Raw genomic sequence first — 25,096 nt, 5'->3', positions numbered from 1 at the left:
AAAAACATAACATAACTTAGACAGCCTGAAACAACTCAACCTGATGCCAAGAAAAATATACAGCTCCATGGATTTGAAAACCACAGACATAAATAATATTAATGATAGTGAAAACACACAAGATCAAATGTCACCTTCACATCTGCAATGTGAAAATGTCCTAGAAAGTTCCTCAGGATGTACAAACCCCATTTCCAGGAAAGGTGGACATTTTCTAAAAAGGCAAAAGCAACATATGACTTGTTAATTAATTTGAGGCAAGTACAAACACACAGCATCTTAACGGTATATTTTAAATATTTATCAAATTAGATTTTGATGTATTGCAGATGAACCAATGCTCTTCTTTAGAAAAAAAGATACTTACTCTGGGTAATATTCATATTTTATGAAAACTCTTTGCCCAGTATGAAACCTGTGGGTTTCTGCTCACTACTATTTACTTTGGGAACATGCTATTTTCATTTTTTCCCCCCACTGGAATAGTTTGCAAAGGAAATGTCTTCACATTCTTCAACGTCTTCATGTTTTATAATATTTGTCTCAACTTTTGACCAAAATAAACATTTAAAATAAATGTATATAATGCACTGTTGTATGTTTTTATGCTTTCTGGTGCTATATTTTTCATCAGAATGGACTTCTAAACAATGCCCGTTTAACATACAATGTGTAATCTTGCTGTTTACTACATGAGGGCGCTATTTCACCCAGCAGAATCCCTTGTTCACTATGAGGGAACCTGAGTGATGACTCCCTGTTGTGGTTTAAAACAGCTTTCGAGTCTCTGTGCAGCACAGGTGTCAAACTCTGGTCCTCGAGGGCATGTATCCTGCATGTTTTAGATGTTTCCCTCTTCCAGCACATCTGACGGTCGTTATCAGGCTTCTGCAGAGTTGGATGATAGGCTTATCATTTGAATCAGGTGTGTTGGAAGAGGGAAACATCTAAAACATGCAGGATACCGGCCCTTGAGGATCTGAGTTTGACACCCCTGCTGTACAGTGACACATTAGTCTGATTTGTTGGTTGTGCTGTTAATCTGTATGAGTCATTTTGTGCATCTGAGACCTGCTATACTTGCACTAAATTATTACATGACTAAGTAATCAATTGCCAGTTTAAATCAGATATATGTTTTATTATACAACAACTAATTTACAAAAAAACAACAACAACAGCAACAATACATTGATATTTCAAGAAACATTTGGAGCTTATTAGCAATGGAGTAATATAGTATCAACACTTTTACATTTATTTCACCCAGAAACAAAACAAAAGAACAAAGTAATGTCATAAAGTAGAAAGGCAGATATTCCATTAAATTAAACAAATATCAGGTTCATCCGGATTTGTTGCATTGAGTATAGTCCAGGTGCTACAAGAAAGACTGATATTTATATAGAAAACAAATCAAATCTTTCATGCCCATGTCATGGAGAAAAGATCAGAGTAGACTTAGTAAACCTTAGCAGGAAAACTGGAGCACTTCAGTAGAGTCTGAAGAGTAAGATCCTGAATGGAATGAGGACGCCCTCTACTGGATTTACCTGATACATACATGGGCAGATGTGCTGCTCTGTTGGAGTTCTCCAACTGTTTGTATCCTCTTACAGATCTATGCAGGTTTAGATCCTTCTGTAGACATGGTGATATCAGACAAGCCCAGTACAGATCATTGGGCAAATGTGCATTATTATAAAGATCCGAACATGCACCAGCTCCACAAATAAATCATTCATGTGTTTCTAAAGCATCAAACATTTTCCAAAGTTTAAGACAGTTATTACTTTTTATTGCATCTTCTTTGAACATAGAGATGTTTCACTAGTTTTAAAAGATAAAACTACTTTTGAAAAGTAGGAAAAATGTGCTTGGAGTCGGGGCTAGATGAAGCTATGAGGAGTCCTCAACCAAATTGGTTTCATAAAATGCAACATAAATCCAAAACTTCAGAAAATCATTTTCTTTAACACAGGGATCACATTATGTCAGCTGATACTGTGCTTAGGTGCTGCATATCTTAAAACATTTGAAACTAACAAACCCATAGTACTGTCATTTTACCAAACAACTTATTGTACAATGTTAGAAAAAGACAGAAACAATTCCCTTGACCCAAACCCAAGCCCTTTCCCAGGTTTTGTCAAAATTACGTACGGTAGTTATGATGTAATCTTGCTGACACAAAAACAAATTCTCTGTGGTGGAGAAAAAAATATCCCAAAACCGCTATCATGAAGTTACACATGAAGTTGCACACTCTTCTTGTTAATCCAGCTTCACTTTTAGCCCAGTTAATACCCTCTGTATCAGTTTCAGTCTCTCTGTTGCCAGATCATGACTTGGGATATCAGTAGAAGTTTCAGTGGTAGATTAGTCAAAACCTGAGCAAATAGAAAGGAAGCCATAGCGCTGGTGTTAAGTTCATAATCAGGGAACTGTCCTTTACCCAAAAAGTAACTGAACTCTAGAGTCAAAAGTCTTGTATGACACTCATTTTATAAAATAATATCCAGCATTTTTCCAATGAATGACCCTGAGTATGAGATACATATGTTTTCAGTCATTGATGCAATATTTGTAATTATGTTTAGAACTATGTTTTTTCTGTTACCTTAAAATGTGCAGTATATATTTACAGATGGAGTGCACCACCTCTCATGGTGTCCTTCATTGTTTCTACAACAGCTGAAAACAGAATTCCTCTTCTTGTATTTTCCCCCATTTTATAGCTGGTGTCATAAGGTGTTATAGTGCAACACCTACTGCCACCAACTGTGTTTGAGTGTGTGGGAGAGTTAATTTCCACTTAAGTCTAAAAAGTCCACAATAAACAAAACAAAGGCTGACTCTAACAAAGGACTTCCACATTTTTCATGGTCACCATAGTGGAACATGATAGGAATTCAAATGATTGAAATCTGCCATGTCACCGCAAGATATCACTAAATATCACTCTGAACCACTGATCAGCCTGGTGACAGGAAACTCACAGGTTTGATCCCTGTGCATAACGATAAGAGAAGATCTTGAATATCATGCATAAGTAATATTGTTGGAATAATCACCTATGTCTTGGTATCTTTATGTACAATGTGAGGCAGGAACTGCAACAGCTAAGTGATGAAAATCAAGAATTAAATTAATTGCTGCTGATTTTGAAGGTTAAAGACCAAGTTAATCCTTTTCTTTTTTTTCTTTCTTTTTTTTTTTTTGGTAGGGAAATTCGATCTCTGCATTTTACCCATCCTAATACACATACAGTACCTAGCATTAGCATTAGCACATAGCACATATTAGCAGCAGGGAGCTGCCATTGAAGACCTCAGGGATCAGCACCGTGATCAGGGACACCAACAGGTGAACTGACCAGTATTTACCTGATTTTAATTTTGCTAAATTAAATTGAACAAAATTATAAACAGGTACTGATGGGTTAATTAGGTAGTAACTTATCATTTTAAAGGTAAATTATAATTTGACAAAATATTAAATTAAAAATGATTTGACTAAGATTCATCTATGTTAAGTAATTGTGTTTGTGTGTGTGTTTTTTAATCAACTGATAACTTTATAACTTTATGACTTGGTGAGATTCACCTGGTAATTAAAAGTTAAAGGTGCAATATGAAATATTAGCCTATTCCCTTATGTGTGGGGGGAGCTGAAGTACTTGGTACTCAGTCCTTTACATAGAAACCATTGAACAGTCTGTTGCAAGATTGAGGCAACTGATTGGTACACATGATAATTTTTTATGGTATGTTACATACTACCCAAACTTTGGAAATAGAAGAAGCTAACACATTCACATACTACAGGGTGGGGAAACAAAATTTACAATATTTTGAGGCAGGGATTGAAAGACAGTGTATGACCAATTAGTTTATTGAAAGTCATGATAATTTATTTGCCACAAGAACATTTACATAATAGAAAATGTTTTTATTCTATGTGTCCTCCTTCTTTCTCAATAACTGCCTTCACACGCTTCCTGAAACTTGCGCAAGTGTTCCTCAAATATTCGGGTGACAACTTCTCCCATTCTTCTTTAATAGTATCTTCCAGACTTTCTCGTAATAGTTTTGCTCATAGTCATTCTCTTCTTTACATTATAAACAGTCTTTATGGACACTCCAACTATTTTTGAAATCTCCTTTGGTGTGATGAATGCATTCAGCAAATCATACACTCTTTGATGTTTGCTTTCCTGATTACTCATATGGGCAAAAGTTTCTGAAAAGGTATGGATAATAGTGTTAGGTATGATTATGACATCAATATATGTTTGGTTTCAAAACAATTGACGTAGTGCCTGCTGAGAAAAAAACAACTAAATGTTCATTGTAAAATTTGCTTCCCCACCCTGTACACATAAAATAAACATGTTTAAACTGTAGCCATCACTCAGACTATACAGATGCTCTCTGTATCGACTTCAATGGAATGTCCAAACTGTATGGAAATATAAACAATAACGAGTTTTGTGATTGTTCATTGCCATAAACACAAACACCATTCTTTGGACAGTTCAGTTATGAATGTATGTGTGAAATCCTGTTGGTCTTATTGGTGTTCTGGTCTTTCATCTGGCTCCCTGTTATTTCCCTACAGCTTTCTGGTTCTCATCTCTCATAGAATCCCCGACTGGAAACATGTCTGGGTTCTCTGCTAGTGTGGCCCGCACTTTCTTCTTCTCTTTAAACCTCCCGGAGTGGGACACTTTGACGTGGCGCCCTCTACTGGCTGTGGTCTTATCTACAATCCTCTCCAGACGGGCGTCCAGCTGGGAGTCATGATCGGCCTCCTCCTGTTGCTGGACATCGGGGGTTCCACCTGATCCATTGTGGCTGATGCCGGTGTTAGAAACAAACTCTGCTGGGATTTCATACAGAACCTTTGGCTGGGATTTTTTTCTCCTGAGGAAAGTTAGTTTCCACCAGCTATGAGATGACTCGGCCATGATGGATGAATATTGGACGGATTAATACCTGTGGAGGGACGATGAAAGACACTGTTTAAACTAAAACTCTAAGATGGGTAACACAATATTTCCTCAAATATTAACTAAAAATGGAATAATCTGCACCAAACAGCCACTGAATTGTCCTCTGTGAGTCATGCTTGTGTCTGAGCCCCTGTCTACCCAACCATAACACGGTTAATATTTTAGTGTAATTTGATAGTGTCCATATGCTGTGGATGTGCACATGCTCAGGTTACGGTGTGTGCTGAAGAGAAAAAGAAAAATAAAGGAGGTCAAGCTAATGAATACATGAGTGTGTGGAGTATGTGATCTGCATCGAGTTTAAAGAGAGGATCTTTACCTGACTGGTGAATCAGCTTCTACTCTGACATGTGAAAAAGTCCAACATTGCCAATACAAGTCTGACCAAACTCCAAGGAACTCTCTTCAAAACTATTCAAATGTCGTCTTTGTCACGACACAGTTACATTAAACCCATTATAAAATGTGGTCTACAGCATGGAATTGTCCAAAATCTCTTGCTTCAGCATACCAAGACATTTTGGACAATTCCATGCTCCCAACTTTGTGGGAACAGTTTGGAGCTGGCCCCTTCCTGTTCCAACATGACTGTGCACCAGTGCACAAAGCAAGGTCCATAAAGACATGGATGACAGAGTCTGGTGCGGATGAACTGGACTGGCCTGCACAGAGTCCTGATCTCAACCCAATAGAACACCTTTGGGATGAATTAGAGCGGAGACTGAGAGCCAGGCCTTCTCGTCCAACATCAGTGTGTGATCTCACAAATGCACTTCTGGAGGAATGGTCAAAAATTCCCATAAACACACTCCTTAACTTTGTGGACAGCCTTCCCAGAAGAGTTGAAACTGTTATAGCTGCAAAGGGTGGACCGACGTCATATTAAACCCTATTGATTAAGAATGGGATGTCACTTAAATTCATATGCGAGTCAAGGCAGGTGAGCAAATACTTTTGGCAATATAGTGTATGTGAATGCCATCTTAAGTTGTTTGTAAGTTAGTAAGTTGGATCCAAACGTGCTGAAGACTGCAGTGCACATATTGTTTATAGATGTCATTTGATTTATTTGTTGTTTAAATCTATAGATATTTTTATATTTACTTTTATACTTTTGGTATTCTTGTTCTTTCTATATAGATATTTTTTGAACATCTTTTTAATTTTATACTTTTTGTGGTTGTTATTTCAGCTGGTTCTGGAATAAAGGACAAGTTGTTTATCATTTTCAGACATGTCTTTTTCAGATTTTTATTGTTTTTTTCCCCCCACCTATTCAAACAATTGTTTAATTGAATCAAATCCGAGAAAGTAATGGATGTTCTACTTATGGGAAACTTCTGATTGGGCACAGATTACACGACCTATTAAGGGGTGTAGACCTACAAACAATACATAAAAAATTGTAATTGGAAACTGAATCTAAACTCTCATCTCTTATACATAAAAAAAGTTCTCAAGCAGCAAAATGACTCAGTAGTATGTCATCCATAATTAAGCCCCAAAATGAGTCAGGTCCAGATACATGGATTTGAGTCTAAACCATAAAACAACATGATGTCAGCCATTTTGATTGAAAATTTTGATTTCATTGAGGTTGCAGTTTTTGACCTGTTTATAGACCTTTGCCATGACAATCAAATTTATGGCTGTTCATGTAACATTGTTTTCGTGCAGTGAATTTTTAATTTAGATCTAAAATGTAAATTAAGCCCCTCATTAAAGATCCATTTATATTAGGAAAAAGCTTCCTGGACCCAAACCTTACAGCTATTGAGAAATCTGTGATTTTTGTTTGAATATGCAACTTTTGTGCAGTTTTTTTGCCCTTTCCTACCATTGTAATGCTGATACAAGAAGTAATATTTAATAGTTTTGTATAACATGCCTTACACATGACATGCCTGCAATAAAATATTGACTAAATGTATTTATTTATGACTGGTGTACATATAATCTAGTATAATGTTAAACCTTAAGGACTCTGCAGTCCAAAACAGAGCTTTTAATGCAATCGCATGAACATGTTAAAATGTGAATGTCCTTCCCAAAAGTCAGCCGAAACTATTGTCTTAAATGGGCTCTACGCACAGCCCCACTACTTCCTGAACTTAAGGCAGCTCCTTTATTTCCTGTCTTTCATTATTGGGCACACTGCTTAATCCAGGTGTGTCTGCTATTTCTTGTTTTGACTACTGTGGTCAGGCACACCTGGATTAAGCAATGTGCCCAATAATAAAAGACAGGAAATAAAGGAGCTGCCTTAAGTTCAGGAAGTAGTGGGGCTGTGCATAGAACCTATTATATTGTAGGAGACAAGGTATCCTACAATGCAGTAGGGGCTGCTGGTCTTTAAAACAGGGGAAGCTCATCTTACGGCTCCATCATAAAACTTGTCGTATTGTAGCCAAACAATTGAAAATAAAAGGAATGCTTAAGTGAGGCTGTTATGCTTCATCTATACCATAAAACCACAGCAACACACACTCGCAAGTGTATGACTTGACCCTTTTTCTCTTCAGCTGATGTAGTCATGGCACCTTGTCAAACAACCTCTCTTTCACTGATATCCGCATGGGACTGAGCTCCAACGTGCTCCGCTGCCGGTATGTTTCAACATTGCCATCAGTCATGGGTTTAGCTTCTAGGACCAATACCTACTCTTTCGAACATTTCATCCATTCCAACATCCAAAGTCTAGCATCCTGGCCCGCCTACTGACCCATTCGCTCTCAGAGATGCTGAACATCTGTGGGAAGGTTTTTGATGGGATGATTTTATGCATTTAGCCAATGACCACCATGCTTCCCTGCAGTGAAAAAACAGGTCGATGCTGCCTCATAGACAACTAAGGGCATTTTCACACTGTGTACCTGAGACTGTATCCGAGAACATTGGACCCCAAAGTCCGCTTAATTCTATCAATGTGAATGCAAACGTTCCATGTGCAAGTATCGTACCTGAGTCCAGCTGAGAAGGTAGTTGTAGGTATGGAGTGCGTGGACTCCAGTATGGTACGTTGCAGTGTGAAAGTGATCTGTGCTTGAGACCGGAAGTGACCTAATCACCCTCTGACAACGGAAGTGACTTAATCACCATGAGACCATAGATGGTGCTCCAGCTGTCTCGTGAAAAAGCCTCAGATCCACGCTGCACAGGCTCACCTTACAAACTGAACCAGTCGGTGATATATCAGGGACAACGAAGATCGCTCTTCTTCACTTTGTCTCAAACAGGCTAACAGATGGAAAAGTGTTGCCTGTCTTGCCACCATTGTAGACAAATGAACAGAACAGTCGCTCGGCTGATGACGTAAAGGTTTGTCTTCTTCTGACTCTGTTGGATAGCGACAGAATTCCTTCCACATCGCCACCTACTGTTTTGGCCCTATAACACTCACTCATACTTGGGCACGGGCCATGGTACGTGCTTGTGAATGCAAAATCTGTGGGAAAGGTGTGAGCATATCAGCGTGGTACGGCACAGATCCGGATACCCAGTGTGAAAACACCCTAACTGACACTAGACATCAATGGGGAATTCAACATTGTTGGCTACTGATATGAGAATGTATCGGGGAATTCACATTAGAAAGCAAATGATAAACAGCTGGCCAGAATGACAGAGCCATAAAATTAAGTGCATGCTTGCGCAGTTTTAATGTAAATGTAATTTGTATCTTCATTGTAAATTCAACAGTGCTATTCTGCTCATTCATTTCCTTAAATGTCAGGGGAAGTTCAGCATCCCTTACTGTTTCAAAGCAATTGCCTCTGCTACAATGTCCTCCTGATGTTTTTCTTCTTTTTCCCGCCTCAGATTCAGATTAATACACTATAGTTTGTGGTTTTATGTTTAGTTAATTTTTCAGGATTACACATATTAATTGCTGATGTCTATAGACATCATATGCTTTATGCTGAGCTAATACATTCAAGGTCAAAAGGTTAAAGGTTAACTCGCTTTATTATCCCCTTAGGTCAACAAAAGCAGAAAAAGTTGCTCATGATAGCTAGAACCTCTTGGTGTGGCTTCATATTTAGCATAAAGACATGAGCCTTTCCCCGTACTTCCAACTTTGCTTTATGATGCTGTTGACCACATACTGTGATGCAGACACGTTTTTACTTGAAGTTTATTAAAACTGTACATACACAGCAAAAAGAGAGACAAAAAGACGTAGATGTCATGAGAATGGAGATCACTAAGTTGTCTTTGCGTAATTGTTCCATTTGGTTATAGATCCCCATCATCTACCCCTTCAGCCGGGACCAAACCAGCTGCTGGTCACATCCAAATTGCTTTCTGGCCCTGAGGCAAGTTTTTACAGCAGCTGAGCAAACAGAAACTCCACCACATTGTTTAATTGTTTCTTTTCTTCTCCCACTCCCATTTCAGTGTGTCTCTGTTTTTCATGAAGATGTGATACGCTCAGTTAGCTGATTGTTGTCGAGCTCCTTTTGTCTCTTTTGATGCAGTCTCTATACAGCTATGAAGTGGCCAGTATCCACTTCCTAGCCACTCCACGTCTGACTTGTTTTCAGTGGTGCAGTGGGAAGCGAGCACATATTTATTTAACAGAAAACATTTCAAAATACCACACGACAATTTCAAAAACCGACAAAGTCTCAACTCAACATTGACACTGATGGCCAGAGTTATGGCATGACTGCATCATTTTCAGAAGCGGCTTTGATGACTGTGCAGAAAGGCCTCCATGTTTGTATTGTCTTTGCATCATCATATCTTTATGTTTTAGACCAAAGCCTGCCAGAGGGCTAGAAGGTTAAAATGAAGTTTCATCCAGTAACCAATATATTAGATGTACTAAACTTTAAATTCACAATATTGTCACTTCATACAGTAGGCACTGAAAATGGGTCAACATGCCCCTTCCTGTATCTAGTACCTGATCCTGACTGTTCCCAGAGTATCTAATAGCTGATCCTGACTGTTCCCAGAGTATCTAATAGCTGATCCTGACTGTTCCGAGTATCTAACAGCTGATCCTGACTGTTCCCTGAGTATCTAATAGCTGATCCTGACTGTTCCCAGAGTATCTAACAGCTGATCCTGACTGTTCCCAGAGTATCTAACAGCTGATCCTGACTGTTCCCTGAGTATCTAACAGCTGATCCTGACTGTTCCCAGAGTATCTAATAGCTGATCCTGACTGTTCCCTGAGTATCTAATAGCTGATCCTGACTGTTCCCTGAGTATCTAACAGCTGATCCTGACTGTTCCCAGAGTATCTAATAGCTGATCCTGACTGTTCCCAGAGTATCTAACAGCTGATCCTGACTGTTCCCTGAGTATCTAACAGCTGATCCTGACTGTTCCCAGAGTATCTAATAGCTGATCCTGACTGTTCCCAGAGTATCTAATAGCTGATCCTGACTGTTCCCAGAGTATGTAATAGCTGACCCTGACTGTTCCCTGAGCTGATGCTGATGTAGCAGCTATTGGGGATGACTCTACATCATGAAATTTATGTTGAAAAACAAATTTTTAACACCCTCTGATTAACCGGCCTTCCTTGAAAAAAAAAAAAATAAGAAGAAGAAAAAAAAAAAGAAAAACATGCCAGTTTCACCGCACCATAATGCTGCCCCTATTGATTTGTATTTTCTGAATTTGGATCTGAACTACTGTGTTAAACAACGTCACTACTCTCCTCAGTGATGTAAGCCATCTGATGCATGTACGGTGGCTGTGAAGACAGTTTCAGCTTTTCACTTCCCCTTTGGAAAGTACTGCCTGACTACTTCATATGGTTTTGTATCGGTGATGGAGATTGTCTTTCCTGAACACATTTCAGACATCTCTTCAGTTCCTTCCTTTTAGCACTTCTCATACTCATGCAGTATGTAGGGTCAAGTTGTCCTGTACCCACGAGGGTAAGTTTAGTCATTTGAACAGTCTTAGCTTCCTACAGATTTCTTTTTCTTTTTTGTCAGACAGATGGAAAAAAGTTAATTCTTTTACCTTGACATATTTTGGCTACAACCTGTAGCCTTCCTCAGAAGGGTCGCTTGATGTTACTGTGACGGGACATTGTCAGCTGTTTTACTCAGATTTGCCAGGCAACAGGGGGCAATTATGCCCCCTGCTGCCTGGCATCCCAGGCCAGGAGAATTAACTACATGACAGGGAACACCAGAGGAACACCAGCACATGGACAGAACATGGAAACTCCACAAAGAAAGGCCCTGCCCTGATAGATATTTGAATCCAGGACCTCTTTCTTCACTGGGACAGTTCATACACTACTACGCACTATACATCTGCTTTGGCAGCAAAGTCTTGGGTTCTAAACACAGTTAAATTGAAACATTACATTTCTGTTTGCACAACATCACACTGAACCCTGTCTTCTTCTATATTCTTTGCAGGACAGAATTCTTTAGTTTGCATTATTCTGTTATTAATCTATTCTTGTATTATATTCTTTTATTACCTCCGCCAAGGAGGTTATGTTTTTGTCGGCATTGGTTTGTCTGTCTGTCTGTTTATCTGTCTGCCTGTTTGTGTGCAAGATAACTCAAAAAGTTATGGAAGGATTTGGATGAAAATTTCAGGAAATGTTGATACAGGCACAAGGAACAAATGGTGAAATTTTGGTGGTGACTGGGGTTGGGGGGGCCCACTGACTGGCCTTGGCGGAGGTCTGTGCTCTACGAGTGCTTCTAGTTTTGGTTTAATTTATTCTTCTATACAGCACTGTTTTTAATTGTATAGTTTTTAAAATGTCTTTTCATCTATTCTTGTATTTTATTCTTTTATTTTGGTTTTTATTTATTCTTATTTACAGCACTTTGGTTCACTATGGTTGTTTTAAAGTGCTTTACAAATAACGTTGGATTGGATTGGCTAATTCTCTGCATAAAATAATACCTAAAATTATTTCAAAGTTGAAACCTTTTACCCCTTTACATTTCATTCCTATAAAAAAGTCTCATAAATTAATGTGGAAACATGTTTACATCTTTAGGTAAATTATTGCTTTTTGTGGAGCCAGAAATCTAATGAAATGAAATCAGCATATAGTTTTAATCGCAAAACGCTTGTCTCTAGAGGTTCCATAGCATGATGATTATCATGTTTGTTTTACACACAGAGGGACCTTGGCTCCAACCCCACTGGAACCAAATATTTCAGAATCTTGATGCAAAAATTTTAACCTAGAACAGCCCCCTCACTCATTCTGAACTGTGTCCTCTTACAACTGGTTACTGTGATGTGATATGAAGTCTACACTACATGATGGTTAGTTCCATTAAACTTAAATATGAAGAGCATCTCATCTCCACCACACAAAGCCATATACTCCCTAATTTATTAATTGCAAAGTTTAGAGAGATGTGTGTTATTGATTCAACATGTTTACGTCCTAGACAAGCAAACGCTGTGAGAAACTACCTGAGGGTAGACCACAAAAACTGTTGGGCCTCCAGATGTACAGAGAATCAGAGAAACAGAGAAAAAAAGCACATTCCCTTTACGCTTCTGCGAAAGAAAGTTGGTTATTACCTTGATACACACATGATACACATGGGTAGACATGTGGGCATGCTTCTGTTCTATCATTTGGTCCATTAGTTGGAGATGGACCACCTTCATTAGATATATTGCCATATATTGCCAATTTTCTACAGTCACCTATTAACCCAGATTTTATATATCTTAATGTCATTGTTTGTGGACTCCTGTTTTAAAACCTATTTCAAAGTATTCTGGTTGTTTCTAGTCAGATTTTTTTTTTAGTGAGCCAAGGTTATAATCATTAACGAAACGAACGAAATGACGAAAACTAAAATTGAAAAAACATTTTCGTTAACTGAAATAAATAAAAACTGTAATTAAAAGAAAAAAACGGTAACTAACTGAAACTATATTGTGTGTTTACAAAACTAACTAAAACGTATAAAAATTATGTATAAAATTCCCTTCATTTTTGTCTTTGTCAGTGTCAGATTGATATCAAATTGATTTATTTCACTCCAGCAGTTTTAGCTGACAGCACCATATGGCACTTCACAGTCTGTCATGTCTGGTCACTGGTGGTTTACAGTTGTCTTCTGGTCCCCACTCTACCTGGAACATACAGACTAAAGCTGGGACAAAGCAGCACAGTCCTGTCTGGGATTGACTTTAGTGATGCGTAGGGTCGTTTTTTTTGTTTTGTTTTGTTTTGTTTTTTGCGCTCACTGTGTGCATGTGGGTGACAGAGACAGAGTGGAGCTGAATGACAGACAATGTCAGACAGGTATTTGAACTAGCATCCAGGTAAAGACTGGAGAGTTTATCACCATGAAAAGGCCTTCCAAGCCCTTAACTGCACAGTTTAGAAGAGGAGAATAGAGGAGGATGAAAAGTAATCCAATTACAGAGGTATGGAACCTGTTATAATGTTAAAAAACATTTGATGTTACTAGCTACAGCTAGCTGAACTGAAATGAAGCAAAATTGGCAAATGCTGGTTCTGTAGATGATAAAGATATGAGATATCTGCTAAGGTGTGTGGTTTACTGCTGATGAACTGGGTTATATATGTTTATATATGTTTCTATGCGGTTTAACTGCTGGTTAGCTGGGTTATATATGTTTGTATCTGGTTTAACTGCTGGTTAAGTGGTTTATATATGTTTCTATCTGGTTTAACTGCTGATTAGCTGGTTTATATATGTTTGTATCTAGTTTAACTGCTGATTAAATGGTTTATATATGTTTCTATCTGGTTTAACTGCTGATTAGCTGGTTTATATATGTTTCTATCTGGTTTAACTGCTGGTTAAATAGTTTATATATGTTTCTATCTGGTTTAACTGCTGATTAGCAGGTTTATATATGTTTCTATCTGGTTTAACTGCTGGTTAAGTGGTTTATATATGTTTCTATCTGGTTTAACTGCTGATTAGCTGGGTTATGTATGTTTCTGTCTGGTTTAACTGCTGGTTGGCTGGTTTATATATGTTTCTATCTGGTTTACTGCTGGCTGCTTTGTGTATCTCCTCTCACGCTTTTCACATCTTCGCATTGTTTTCACACAAGTAACGTTGTCTATGGATCACAGCCCCACCCCCCCAACCTGCTATAAGGAATTTATACATCATAATGTACATGTGTTTGTGTCTCTGCTCAGTCAATGAGCCGTCCTAACCCGACCCCCAAATAAAGTGTCCAGGGTAGCCCACTGATCCGTGCCTCACTAATTTCTTTGTTTCTTAGGATGGTGAGGAAGATAAAATATATGAAATAACTAAAACTAAACTAAAACAAAGCATTCAGAAAAAAACGATAACTAATAAAAACTAGCCAACATGCTCTAAAAACTAATTAAAACTAACACAATTAGAGAAAAAAAGTCAAAACTAAATAAAACTAAATTGTAATTAAAAATCCAAAACTATCATAACCTTGTAGTGAGCATGCTATTGCTAAAACTAACCCAGTCCTTTTTTGTATCAGCTGTAAACATATACATGTTTGCTGTAAAGCTTAACATTTTAACATAGGGTTTTATTGGGATCAACTCACTTTTGCAGCCAGTCTCACGAGGCCATTCTGGAAAGTACAAGTTTTGGCGCTTCAGCAGTGGCTTGATTTACATTTTCAAACTCAGAGGTTGTTCCTTGAGTTTAAGTGAATGGACTAGACCATGTCACTTAATTTCTATGAACACATTCATTCACCATCCACCAGGTCACAGGGTTACACTTGAGCACTTGTGATTCAGTCACAAGTGGAGTCCAATGTATTTTATCCTGACACTTCTTTTGCTGTAATCTTAATTGTAAACTTAACATGCAGTGAAAGTTCATCAACCTTTCCCTTCAGGTTATGGTTCCATGAACAGGGTGGATGTAAAAAGGTTAAAAAACAATCAGTACATTTCAAAGGCCAGTCTGTGGTCAGTGCAGGTACAGTTGTGTGGGTGTAGTCACTGTGTTACCAACCACAATATTGACTCTGTGTGTGTGTGTGTGTAGGTGTGTGTGAGGGTGTGTGTGTGTGTGTGTATGTGTGTGAGAGAGAGAAAGCGAGCGATATATGGCAGGGAGTGTTCAAAGATTCAGCTTGTTTTTGTGGATGAAACTAAGGCTCTATAAAACTAACAAAGGCACTGAATTCTGATTTAGCGCAAAACTAAAGTGTTATGTGAGAGTATGTACAATAATCAAGAGTATGAACGTATATAATAAATTAAAGCCTGCACAAAATGGTCTATTACAAACAAATATTTCCTATGCACAGATTGTTCTTTATGATAGAATTTGATTCATGACCACCAGTCTCATTTTTTTCTCCTGGCTTTACGCATAAAGAACAGATGCAGACAGTTATTCTGTATACAGACATATATCAGAATATGTCAGAAACTATGTGTTATGCGTTGCTTTTCTTGGCCAGATCCCTCTTGAAAAAGAGGGATTTGGTCAATCTGACCCTAACCCTACACACACACACACACACACACACACACACACACACACACACACACACACATATATATATATATATATATATATATATATATATATATATATATATATATATATATATATATATATATATATATATATGTGTGTGTGTGTGTGTGTGTGTGTGTGTGTGTGTGAATTCATGGTTTGTGTTACCTGGACATGTCCTGGTGGTGCTGGTGAAAGGTGAAATAGTAAATGTTTATTCAGAGATCAGAGAGAACTAGTGGTATATTATCAGCAGTCTGTTCATTATATAGGATTAAATGGTCAGGATGTCATAAATCATGGTCTGGAGATTGATCATATGAACCATAAAGAAGGAATACAGAGGGGTCATCTCTTTATTTTTTCTAGATTTTCTGTAGGGCCCCACTTAGACATTTGGTCATTCTCATGCCCAGGAACATACAACAAAATAATAATAATAATAATAATAATAATAATAATAATAATAATAATAATAATAATAATAATAATAATAATAATAATAATAATGCCTATAGTTTCAAGAAACCTTTGTTATGACCATCATTTCAGTTACAGATATTTGGAAAATGCCACAAACAGATGAAATACTATTATGCAGATATACATGCACAAGATCTGATACGTGTAAAAAACATTTTTAGTAGAAAAACAAAGTACAATTTCTGCTGTCGACTGCAGTAAGTCATCACATTTGAAATAAGCCTGGATTTGATAAGTTATTAGACTATCTGAATAGGGGTTTTCTCTGCGTTGACAGCTACAGCAATTCACCAGATTCCTCCTGGTTTTCATCTCTACTTTGAAAACACCCAGAAAGATGTGCACAAAACCCAATGTTGTGAACAGCCTGATGGTATATGCTGAAATTGAGTATTGATCTGCTCAATTTAATTTTTTTTTCTTTTTATGTTTATGTTTATGCATTTGGCAGACGCTTTTTTCCAAAGCGACTTACAGGGGAAAACCAATCAAATCACTCAATCAATCAAATTTTATTTATATAGCGCCAGGTCACAACAAAAAAGTTATCTCATGACACTTTATATATAGAGTTGGTCAAAACCAGACTCTAAGCCAATTTACAGAAACCCAACAGAATCCCCCAGGAGCAAACACTTGTGACTGTTCACAGTGGCGAGGAAAATTTTTTAATCTAACTTATTCTTAGCTACTTACTCTGCATTTCTTTCTTTTTTTTATTTATTGTTGATATGGTATGACTGTTTTTGTGGAGCGGTAACCGTATTTTGAATCAATCAATCAATCAATCAATCAATCAATCAATCAATCAATCAATCAATCAATCAATCAATCAATCAATCAATCAATCAGTCTATCTATCTATCTATCTATCTATCTATCTATCTATCTATCTATCTATCTATCTATCTATCTATCTATCTATCTATCTATCTATCTATCTATCTATCTATCTATCTATCTATCTATCTATCTATCTATCTATCTATCTATCTATCTGTGACATTCAGGTAGAAGTCTAAACTGATTAACCATCAGTCCAGACAAACTGGATCAAGTCAACCAAACACTATCAAATCTGATCAAATCAGTAATTTTGGCATGAAAAATTTGTAAAAATATGTAAAATTGAACCCCCCCAAACAAACAAACAAACAAACAAACAAACAAACAAACAAACAAACAAACAAACAAACAAACAACCCCCCCCCCAGATGAACAAGACTTAGATACTAGTTAGAGCAAAGACAATTTCTAAACCTCAAAAAAAAAAAAATTAAAAAAAAAAATGAAAAGGCATCTAAGATATCACAAGTTACCACCTTTGTCAGGTGCTTTCTTCTACATAACATGCTAAAGATTTTTCTGTTTTATTTTATGGAAACTAACTATAGTGTCGATCTGGATGTTGTTCATAAGTATTGGTTATATATATTAAACTCACCTGTTTGCTGGCTGTTGTGTCTCTGTGGTTTGTCAGTGTCTGAATTTCCCCACCTTCTTTACTGGAAAACCCTCGCTCTTAGACCCACAGGGATGACAAATAGGTGTGAATGTTCAGTGACATGGGCTCAGTTAATAATGAGAGGCTGTCGAGGAAAAGGTGGCAGAGAAACTGAAGTCTCAGCTGACAGATCCAAAAGGCTGTTTCTTTATAGAGGATAATCCATAACCCATTTCCTTCATCCGGTACAGACAGGTCTAGTTCTTAAAAAGAATGGTGAGATCAGTGACGTTGAAGCAGCATCAGACCATCATGACTGCATGACCAAAACAACTCAACAGGAACAATAATGAAAAAACACTGCCACACTGCCAGCTAAGGTCAAGCATTGGTAGTCAGGAGAGCTGCTATGATCCCTCTAGTTACATATTCATTTGGTTACAGCCTCTCCTGTCTGTATTTTCCTCTTCTTCCTTGTCCTGTTCATGTACCTGCCTACTCCTGGGAGCACAGTTACAGGTGTTGTGTTAAGCTCCTCCCACTGACACATACACAAACCTCATTATATGACGACAATAACTCAACTCACATTTCTGACTCCAGTTCTAACCCTAAGCTGCAGCCGTTACCTCAGCTCATGGACTGAATCAAACCCAAATCAGAATCAGAATCAGAATCAGAATACTTTATTAATCCCAGGGGGAAATTGTTGAATGTTACAATTGCTCTGCGCAAGTATAATAAAAAAAGTAGCAGGAAAGAAATGATCAACACTACAAAAACAAAAAAACATAACCAAACAAAACTGAAACACTATTAATCACAGTTATCAATTTGTACAATATGTACTAGACAAATATCAATATGATAAGTAAGAGAAATACACATAAATAAATGTGCAAAAATATTGTGTGTGATTATAATTACACAGTCTGATGGCCACGGGCAGAAATGATTTCCTGAGTGGCTCAGTGGTATCTGGGTGGTATCAGGCTCTCACTGAACATGCTCCTGTGACTGAACAGCAGAGTGGGTGAGTGGAATAACGTTCCCTAATGTTCAGGCAGTGTGTTAACATGCTCTCAAATGACTTGATTAGCATCAAAATCAGACACAATGTATGTCAGTTTTCAGCCTTCTAAACACATTTATCAGATTATCTGTACTACTAATGTGCACAGGAGAGCATAACTCATGTGTAACTGAGCTGATTAATGATTGCTTTTCAACAGAACTGCACCTTAGTTTAATTTCTTACCATTTTTTGGATCTATGCCACAAAACAATGCACAGTGTAAGTGGTAAACCAGAAATGGAATCATTTATAGTTTTGCCAAAATACATCAGTCCTGTCTGTCTAAATAGTTTGCATTGAAGAGACAAGGCTTCACTAGTTCCACACAGACACTCATGTCCATACTTTGTTTTAATCCTGTGTTGAACATAGGTCTGGTTAAATTCTTGTTCTAGTGTTTGGGAGAAACCACTTTGACTTGCATGTATTTCTTCAAACCAATCACAGACAACTTAGGTGGCACTAAGACAAGGATAAAGCATTGCTGCATTATTGTGTTGTTGGGAACCATTATCCTGTCCAGACGAATTCAGATATTTTAGGTGAGTGTTTTCCTAATCTTTTTTTCATAAAAACAGTATCCATTTTACAAATATCTCTGTCTGTACACGCTACAACACAAAAACAACTACAAAATGGCTCAAATGCTTTGACAAACCATTGTTTACATACGACATTAAACTGACGTCGACCATCTTCCATGTCATCTGTCATGAAGGTGAAGCAACAACAACAAGTTAACATACAAACTTAAGTTACTTTAAGTGTTGGTGTGGGTTGTTCAAGTGTATTCTTCATCTACATTATGTATTAAGTAGATTTCACCACAACATCTTCTCACCTGTATGACCTATAATTTCAGGTGCATGTTCATTACTCACAGTAACAATTGGGCATGATGCCATCATATTCTAATTCTTAAAGAAAAAGAATTCGAACATGGAAAGAAAAAAATTGTTTTGTATACTATCAGTATAAATGCAGACGGGGTATAAATCCATACAAAAGAAAATGACCTAAAGAAACAAGATCTGACTTTTTGTGTGATCCAAATAATCAACTACTAGTAATTGTTAGTTTGGAGGTTGTTGTATTTGCACAATGACAAAGTCACAACAAAGACCAACCAGATCTGATCAGCAACAAGAGTATCATCATGAACAAGTTCTTCAAATATTTAGATAAGAAGATGATTGGCATGATATATTAGAGCCAAACCAAAGGTGAAATGGGATAGACTTGTTTTTTTTTTTGTTTTTTTTTAAAATCAGAGGCAGAAATATACTACAAACCAGTAAAACAATAACATAATAACCTAGAAATAATGACAAGTTCAAAAGTTTCTCCATGTTTTACAATGAAAAGGGTAAAATTACAATATGAAAATATTTCCATCTATGAAAAATTGTGAATAACCTGAACAACCTGAAATTTCATAAGAAAAATAAGTGCAATTCTAACAATATTATGCCTCAGTTTATCATTTAAACATGTACAATAAGTTACAGATCACAGTGGATCTACAAATACTTTAGTAACGGGCAGAATATTGCTAACATTGTACTTACTTCTCTTAAGACGTCTCAGGTTGTTCATATTTGTTCAGGTCATTCACTTTTTTTTCTGAAAGGATAGTTTTTAAATGCAAATATTTTCATGTAATTTTACTTTTTTTTGACTAAAACAAAGACAAAAATTTGGAGTTGTCATTATTTATTGGTTAGTATGACAGCATTTTATGGGTCAGTTTAACTTGAGATCAGATTGGTCTATATGTGGAACCTGAACTAACATGATTTGAACGCCACTGACTGTTAATATCTTCAGTGTAATTTTTGTATTTCACAAATTCATCCCATGGGCCGGATTGGATCCTTTGGCAGGCAGGGTTGACACCCCTGATGTAGACCCATACTGGTGGAATCTAACCAGCGATCTATAATTGAAATTGTCAGTCATATATTAAACCCCCTCCCTGCAGAAAAACCCCCCCACCTGGGATTAACCAAAAACCAATCCTGTGATCTTCTGTCATGGCCAGTAAACAGAATTTACAAGAATCTAATTTCCTCTTGAGCTGTTTCTATTACTGTATACTGAAGGTTAATTATAGAGGCTAATGTATCTTACACCTTGTATGCAGGGAAAATAACTGAAAGAACCACAGGAAATGGTCTCAAAGCAGACAGGTAGCGTGGTAATGTCTGATAAATTGGGCCTATATGATCTCTAATGGTTAAAATAAGGAGTCCACACTGCAGTACAGCACCAGTGGAGGGTAAGGAAATGCCCTTTCAAAAAGTCTAACCGATCTGTGATGTAACTGTAGCCCTCAACTTCACCTCCAGTTATAAATGCATAAAAGCTGATAAAACCTTTGCAACATCAAAAAATAAAATCCTCAAGTGAAATGCAAAGTGTGATTGGCCAGTGTGATTGGTCCTTTATCAACAGCATGCATCTTTACAATTTGGCTTCAGGATGGTTTATGGGCTTTACAACCCTGAGGAACTTTAAATACGTCTCCTTGTTCCCTGTAGTTCATATGAATTGTTTTTTTATTGATGCAGTATTAGAGGAAGCCCAAGGCAAATTCCTGGAATGTATGACAATTAAGTGAACAATTTTAAACTTAATAGTAGACAAAAGTCACCCAATTATCTCTTCAAATATTTGATCTTACTTTATTTTAATGGTTTATATGGTCTGCATAGTTTCTACTCTACAAGATAAACAAAACAAAAAGTTTATTTTATAATAATCAGAAATGTTCCATTACAAATGTCCATTTGATTTTGACCCTTTTTTACTAAATGATTCTACTGGGGAGTTTTGGATGGTAAGTACATGTCAGTGTGGGTGAACAGCCTGCTGTGTTTTAAGTGTGTATTCATACCCGCTGTGGCTGTTAACAGAAGTAGGGCATGAGTTAATAAGTAACCAGATTATAATCTTCAGCATGTTCATAGAAACCACATACACATGCATATTTCATTTTTCCTGTGAGGACAGTCTCTGCCAGAGTGCACTCTGTAAAGTCAACTGAATGCCTAACTCAGACCTAATAACCAGAAAACTGAGTCTAACCCACTAGGCTCTCCTTAATTTTTATTCTCAAGTTGACAAAGACATTCAAATTCACTGCCTTCCCAGGGAGTCTGCATGTGATCCCCTTTAGTTACAACTCACCCTCTACCCCAGTTTGCCAGTCCAGTGGTACTGTCCCTGTCCTCCATGCAAAGCTGAAGAGGTGTGTCAGCTAAGACAGCCCCATTTTAGTGGGATTTTAACCTTTTAAAGAAGAGTCGTCTTAAATGTGCCTATGTCCTGCCACTTAACAAGTTGCAGTGCACCAGCCCCTTATGGCCTTTCTGACAGGTGGTGAGTGCATCAGAAACTGGGAACACCCTGACAAGGATACAAACCCCAGCCTCCTGCACCAAAGTCAGTCAATATTTATTACAGTCTTTATTGTTTTACTGTCACTGTGCTCAAATATAACACATTGGTATGTATAGCCGGTGAGCTTTTGACATGAATTTGTGTCATAATTCAGAGTGAAATTATTTTGTGTTTATGGATGTATGGTATGGTGGGAGGGCCTCCCAGCTTGTCTTGCTTAGGGCCCCCACATGAACAGGGCTGGGCCTAGGCAACACACTGACATAAGTAATATAATCTAAGCAAAGGGATGCGCCATTGAGTAGTTAAACTGAAACATGAAATACATGATGCTCATACAGCTAAATATTTCAATCTGGGTGCACTATGAGGGCTGGATCTACTAAAGGTTTGTGTGTATTAAAACGTGTGCAAACTCATTGCACTCGCAAATAAATGTACAAACTGATTTAATAACAGTGCGCACTAAGGGTTGCGTCTTTCAAAGGTGCAAAATAGCGTGTCTGCATCCAGTTAGTACATTTGCCACTATGAATATGCAATATGGGGCGTTTACACACAATTGTGCATGTAGTGGGAGGAGAAAATGAAAATATATTAATTTAGCGCATGGAAAGTGATTTATCAAACCCGAAAGCAATTTTGCTCATAGAAATTGTGTCTATATTTAACACGTCTCAAAAGGAGGTGCAAACGGTTTGGATGTGTAATTGCGCACACATGACTGTGGTTAGGAGACATTGAAATGATGAAACGAGATGTAGAGAATGCATTTTTCACCCTTGTGTGAACATTTTTGGATTGACCATAAAAAAAAAAAATAATTGAGACGTATGTGCCCCCCCCCCCCCCCCCCCCCCCACACACACACACACACCTACACCTTACAGGATTCTTTTCCACTCCTGATGATTGTGATTAAAAATATGCACTGACATTAGGCTACAGTGTGACAAAATTATGGACACCTGACAGTCAATCCACCCCCACCTTTAAAATGAAAAATACATGAATGAATGAGTTATGCCATACCTTCTATGACAAAACTCCTCCCCCGTTACATTTCCGTGTGTCTGGATCATTCAGTGCACTGTTCCCATTAGTGCTGGTGTATCCCAGCACAGTTTTTCCAGTGTATTGTCTCCAGTAGTGCATGCAAAATCCTCATTTAAATTGGGTGGTCTCTAAGACTTTGCACCTGTTGTAATTTGCGCAAGCAATCTCAGTAAATCATCCGCAAACTGCGGTTCAGCCCCACACGCAAAATTCTACATTGCACACGCAAATTAGTACACACAAAATGGGATCTTAGTAGATCCAGCCCTGAGTGTACAAAGACAAGGATATTTGCATGAAGCAATCCACTTGAATGTTGTATTCACTTTTAAAACAGCCTATGACTTGTTGACTGATAAGCACCATTGCATTAGTCTCTGATTAAACGGCCTTCATTATGTATTCATTAATAGGACAGTCAAATATCCAACATGACAAAGACTTACTGTCTCAGCTTGGATGACAGGTTGTTGCTGCCTTTTGCAGCCGATTCCTGGATGGGAAACAGGTTAGTAAAAATAGTCTGTCTAGCACTTAATCATGAAGACAGTGTTGGAGCTTTTATTCTGTTTGACAACAACACAATGAAATGCCAACTAGATGCCTTCTGTTAGAGTCACACAGCTGTAGGCATTTTATCACTTCAGATTCATGAGCCTAATGCTGCCTTTTACTGATTTGACTGATTTTGTGATTTAATTTCACTAACTCCAATGGGATGGGAAATCTCTGTTAGAAACCGAAGTACAAGTTCATGTCTCCACCATCAGAGGACACAATTATGTACTGAGAGCTGCAAAAACAAGTGTCAGGTTTGTCATTAATAGAATGATTATGAGACAATCTATGTGTTAGTCTGAGATCCTGGTGTCATGTTTGCTCTTTTACAGTGACTTTGTTGTTTAGTGAGGAACCACTTAAGGTTCAGACAAGGTTAAATTAATTTACTTAACTCAAATACATAGTAATAATGATTAATGAATGTTTCCATATTCAGTTTTTACCTGCATTAGCTTGTGATTTAAGTTTCTTAAATATTGTTTTAGCACCTGGCATGTTCACAGCAGTGCATCACTTCATTTCATGCACAGTTGTGTGTCTTGACAGAAATTGTTACTTAATTCAACTTCTCCTGAATTGAACATCACAGATAAACGGCACAACACAGGATACAACATGTGAAGATGTTACAACACCTCATAAAAGCTTTTATCTGTATGAGGGGAATCCATAAATATCTACTTTCTTTAGCAGATGCAGAATGATTTAGAGCTGCAGCTACTGACTAGTTTTATCATGGATGAGGCCTTCAACTATCTCATATTCTCTTTATGAGTCATGGGTTTGAGTCGAGCCTAGAACACTCTGGTATTTAAAGGCTTTTATATTTATACTCTATATAAAGTATTTTGTTGATTAACTCCCAAAAAGAGCTGCAGATAATTATTTTTGTAATTGATGAATTCATCAATAACTTTTTGTGGATTCAATTAAACTATTGTTTGAATAGGTGAAAAAAACAGAAAAAATGTAAAACAGACATGTCTGAAAATGACAAACAGCTTGTCCTTCCTTTCAAAACCAGCTGAAAAAACAACCACAAAAAGTATAAGCATAAAAGTATATATAAAAATATCTATATAGAAATAACAACAATAATAACAACAGTATGAAAGTATATATAAAAATTATCTATAGATATAAACAACAACAAACACGTCAAATGACATCTACAAACAATATGTGCACTTCTGTCTTCAACACATTTGGATCCAACTTACTAACTTACTGAATGTGTTTCATGCGATTAGGAGTAAAATACACAAAATATCCATCAAGCGTAAAAGGCAATGTTAAAAAAAAAAAAGTGTCTTAAGATTTTGTTCAAAACGTGAACAGATTTTGAGTGTTCAGGCTGTGCCACAGGTGTTATCCTGTTTGGTGTGTTGCTATTGTTGTCATCTGTCTTTATATTGTCTTATTATTGCCTTTTCCGCATGAATATAATACAATCATTATTATTGTTACACTGGTTTACAATAAAATGTCTCCAGAATAAAAGTGCTGAAACTTTACCAAATGTGAGTAATTAATAAAGAAAAATTCAGTCCCAATGCTGGTTGGCTGCAGTTTCACAGATACAGTCTAGGTTC

The 25,096-nt window shown here is 37.2% G+C and overlaps 1 protein-coding gene across 1 annotated transcript; it reads right to left on the bottom strand.

Annotated features, from left to right (window-relative positions):
- Positions 1 to 4,378: 4,378 nt before the first annotated feature.
- Positions 4,379 to 17,497, bottom strand: prr15la (proline rich 15 like a). The gene is made up of 2 exons (XM_030142046.1): positions 17,411 to 17,497; positions 4,379 to 4,997 (listed from the first exon to the last, which is right to left on the bottom strand). Exon 2 carries the CDS (start codon positions 4,967 to 4,969, stop codon positions 4,607 to 4,609), a length of 363 nt encoding a protein of 120 aa, XP_029997906.1. The 5' UTR covers positions 4,970 to 4,997; positions 17,411 to 17,497; the 3' UTR covers positions 4,379 to 4,606.
- Positions 17,498 to 25,096: the final 7,599 nt, after the last annotated feature.

Source organism: Sphaeramia orbicularis, chromosome 8 (genome assembly GCF_902148855.1).
Source record: "Sphaeramia orbicularis chromosome 8, fSphaOr1.1, whole genome shotgun sequence".
Taxonomy (NCBI): Eukaryota; Metazoa; Chordata; class Actinopteri; order Kurtiformes; family Apogonidae; genus Sphaeramia; species Sphaeramia orbicularis.
This window is presented reverse-complemented; position numbering and strand designations above follow the sequence as displayed.